Source organism: Ixodes scapularis, unplaced genomic scaffold (assembly GCF_016920785.2).
Source record: "Ixodes scapularis isolate PalLabHiFi unplaced genomic scaffold, ASM1692078v2 PGA_scaffold2__306_contigs__length_199485367, whole genome shotgun sequence".
NCBI lineage: Eukaryota > Metazoa > Arthropoda > Arachnida > Ixodida > Ixodidae > Ixodes > Ixodes scapularis.
The window spans coordinates 139,312,472-139,316,106 of NW_024609857.1; the positions used below are offsets into that span (position 1 = coordinate 139,312,472).

A 3,635-nucleotide genomic window follows, 5' to 3' on the forward strand; every position below is an offset into this window, starting at 1 on the left:
CTGTAGATTTTGTTTTAAACTGATTCGAAGCACTTTCATAGTGTCAAATGAATGCTTGGGAAGCTCGCTGCAGTACCCGCGCTCCAGCACGGAACAAATGATTGGCATATTCTATTTTTTGGCTGCTTGCTCGACTGGCAAGCCTGCCTGCCACTGACGTCACGGCCCTGAAAAGCGCGCGTATATTTGAATGTTGGTTTTTGCATCATTTTCATTTGCCGATTTCGCAATAACTATTATGAATTTCGCGATTCTAAATAGCATACTGGAGAGAGTAAAGGCCGGGGAGTCAGAAAATATAGTTAGTTGAGGTAGCTCAAAAAATCGGTGGAGTACCCCTTTAAGGTGGTAGGCCACCTTCAAAAGTCTTTTTTTTTTCGCGAGATCAATTTTCAGGTTTTTGTTTTTTTTGCACGCCCAAACATTCACATATATGTTGCAACAAAAATTATCCTTCTATCGTCATTAGTTTGCGAGTTACAGCAAGTTTCTATACCCTATGCTCCTATAGCGAAACCGAAACCACATTTCCAACTGTGGTTTCGGTTTCGAAAAATCGCTTCCAAAAGTGTTGTTTCATCTATATTAATGCTATTCAAAATACTTTATGCATTTTATTGTGACTGTTATATAAGAACATGTCATTAAATACAACTTTGTGTTTAAAAGTGTTCGTTTATCTCTAAAAACAGCCACAAGGGGGACGCACAATGCTCGTCGGAATTTTTGTTGTTTGCCTTGGTCAGGGTACGTCAGGCTTCGTTCTGCATTTGTTCCACGTGTCAACGCTACTAGGGCTGTATCCTTAGGTCACCTGGACCATATTACGACCAGCATGGGTAAGTGCAGAACACAGAAGACGAGGAAGCGCAAGTTTGCTGGAAATCGCTACACGACGACGAGGCTGCCTACTGACACAGACGCCGGTATTTCGGCGACCGCGAAGAAGCTTGGGGACATAACCAAGGCGTACAAGGCTCCGCTAGAGAATTCTACGCTCCAAGGGAACAGGATAATGGACATTGGTATTCTTTCTTCAGTGTTTTCATCGCTGGCATGTTCCGAATGCATGAACACAACACTGAAGCTCGGGGAACGCTCTCACCAAGGGATATGCTCGGCTTGTGCGGTCGTGTGTACCAACTGTGGGTTCGAGCGCCCATTTCATACGTCGAGAAAGGTGGGTCGTGCCAATGAGAACAATTTACGTCTGGTTTACGCGATGCGCCAGTTAGGAAAAGGGCACGCTGGTGCGAAAACTTTTTCCAAAGTGATGAACATGCCTGCTCCTCCACGTCACTCCGCCTACGACAAATTGTCATCTCGGCTTTCTGCAGCGGCAAGAGAAGTGGCGTCGAAGTCGATGACTGATGCTGCTGTGGAAGTTCGTCGTGTTGTGGGGAGTGCCGAGTGTGGTGTTTCAGGTGATGGCACGTGGCAGAAGCGTGGCCATTCATCTTTGAACGGTTGTGTGTCTGTGATTTCTGTTGACACGGGAAAAGTTATTGATGTTGAGGCCCTTTCTAGCTCGTGTAAGTCTTGTAAAACCAAAAGCAAGTTGAGGCAAGATAGTGCTTCGTACCAGGAATGGAAGGCAAACCACACTTCCTGTCAAGCAAACCATGAAGGAAGTGCTGGCAGTATGGAGACGGTTGGTCTATACCGAATATTTGAAAGGTCGAAAGGCAAAAGGGATTTGAAGTACCTGCAGTACTACGGCGATGGTGATTCCAAGAGCTATGCCGCTGTGAAAGACATGTATGGGAAGGACAGTGTGCAGAAACTGGAATGCATTGGGCATGTCCAGAAGCGTGTTGGCTGCCGCCTCAGAAAACTGAAGAAGACAGTGCGTGGACTCGGTGGTAAGGGAAAGCTCACTGATGCCCTCATTGACCGCCTGCAAAACTACTATGGCTTCGCCATAAGGGCTAATGTGGGGAACCTTTCTGCAATGAAAAAAGCTACCCTTGCCAGTCTTTTTCATTGCAGCTCTACCGACAAGCAGCCGAGACATGGCCTGTGTCCACTTGGACCGAAAAGCTGGTGCGGATACCAAAGGGTCGAAGCACTCGGCCAAGGGAAATATGTACACAAAGGAGGACTTCCAGATGATGTGCTCAACAAAGTTAAAACTGTCTACAGTGATCTGTGCTCTGATGAACTTCTAATGAAGTGCCTGCATGGAAAGACGCAAAATGCTAATGAGTGTTTCAATGGTCTAATATGGAAGCAGGCACCCAAAGAGGTCTACGTAAGCTTGCCTACAGTAATGTTTGCCTTGCATGATGCTGTGGCACACTTTAATAATGGCAGTGTAAGCACCCTAGATATCCTGAGGCAAGCTGGCATAGAACCAGGGTACTACACGACGAAAGCTTGCATCGCGGGGGATCACCAGCGCATGCAGAATGCTAAACGCAAGTCAGCGGATGGGACAAAACAGGCCAGGAAGAAAAGACGAGCGGCCACCCGAAGAAAAGGAGACTATAATGCTTCCGCAGAAGGGCCCAGCTATGAATCTGGTGCATTTTAGGACTGCATGCGAAGATTGTGACACTTTTTACAAGCTCGGAAATCTTTGTTTACGTTTTTCTGAAAATAACAATTTGCTCCAAATGTTGCGACGCAAACTTTCATAACTTATTTATCAGCGTATACTTTGAACTGAAATTTTGCACAATGATTTACAACATATATATCTGTGCAGTCAACTAGAATAAAAGAAATCCATGGAATATTTTTCAATTCACAGCTGAATTCTCAAACAGGTTCAGTCTAAATTGGCTCTTTTTCCCCGTTTTCTTGTTTTTTTAACATTACTTCCTTGATATTTACTGCATAATATTTATTCTAGTTCACTGCATAGCTCCAGCCATTAGTTACACAAATGTCAAAGCTTTACTGAATAAAGCCACCCATTATTCACTTATCACAGCTGGCGTGGCTAGCACTTTTAATGCAATTTTTGACAAAGATTACCTCCCAATAAATAAATATTCAATATTTTGCACTGTAAATGGCTGGGTAAGTTAAATAAGACATGCTTGTTTTGAGGAAATAGTTATTTCAACGCTGGCTGCTCTTAAAAAAATATTTTGTTTTTGAGTGGCCTACTACCTTAAGCGACTCGCCACCCGCCTCCGGGCCCGAGACCAGGACACCAGAGAAAGCCAGCCAGGAAGGATATCAGCAAGTTCTGCACACGCCGCTCCGCAACACGCCACCTCTGCAAGACCAGTGATGTGATTGCCCTAAGCCATTTTGGAGCACCTTTTGGAGCAGCCAAAACAGTGTTTTGGAGCAGCAAATGTGGTCTTTGGAGCAGCAAAAAAGGGGTACTCCACCGGTTTTTTCATTGTCTCCTATTTGCTTGAAATTTTGCTAAGCTAACCAACAAACATTCCTAAAATAGTATCCCAAATGTTAGGTCAAAATATTGTTTTTTCGCGAAGGTATTGAATTTACAGTTTTGGTCTTCACCATGTTTTTCAAACTGAAAGTCTCTACTGGCAACAACAACAACGTGACGTCAGTGGAAGACAGGGGTTAACTTTTTGGACTACAGAAGTTGTTCCCAACGGATTTGAAGCAGTTTCTTGTTGTCAAATGAGTGCTTTGGAAGCTCGCTCCCGTAT

At 44.4% G+C, this 3,635-nt stretch overlaps 1 protein-coding gene across 1 annotated transcript; it reads left to right on the top strand.

Moving 5' to 3' along the window:
• The first annotated feature begins 712 nt into the window (after positions 1–712).
• Positions 713–3,117, top strand: LOC120840411. Its single transcript, XM_040210930.3, has one exon. The coding sequence runs from the start codon at positions 836–838 to the stop codon at positions 2,531–2,533; it is 1,698 nt and encodes a 565-aa protein (XP_040066864.1). The 5' UTR covers positions 713–835; the 3' UTR covers positions 2,534–3,117.
• The last annotated feature ends 518 nt before the right edge of the window (positions 3,118–3,635 follow it).

What these genes read in the sequence shown, in the direction of transcription:
- LOC120840411 (XM_040210930.3), top strand. Translation starts at nt 836, where the DNA reads ATGGGTAAGTGCAGAACACAGAAGACGAGGAAGCGCAAGTTTGCTGGA.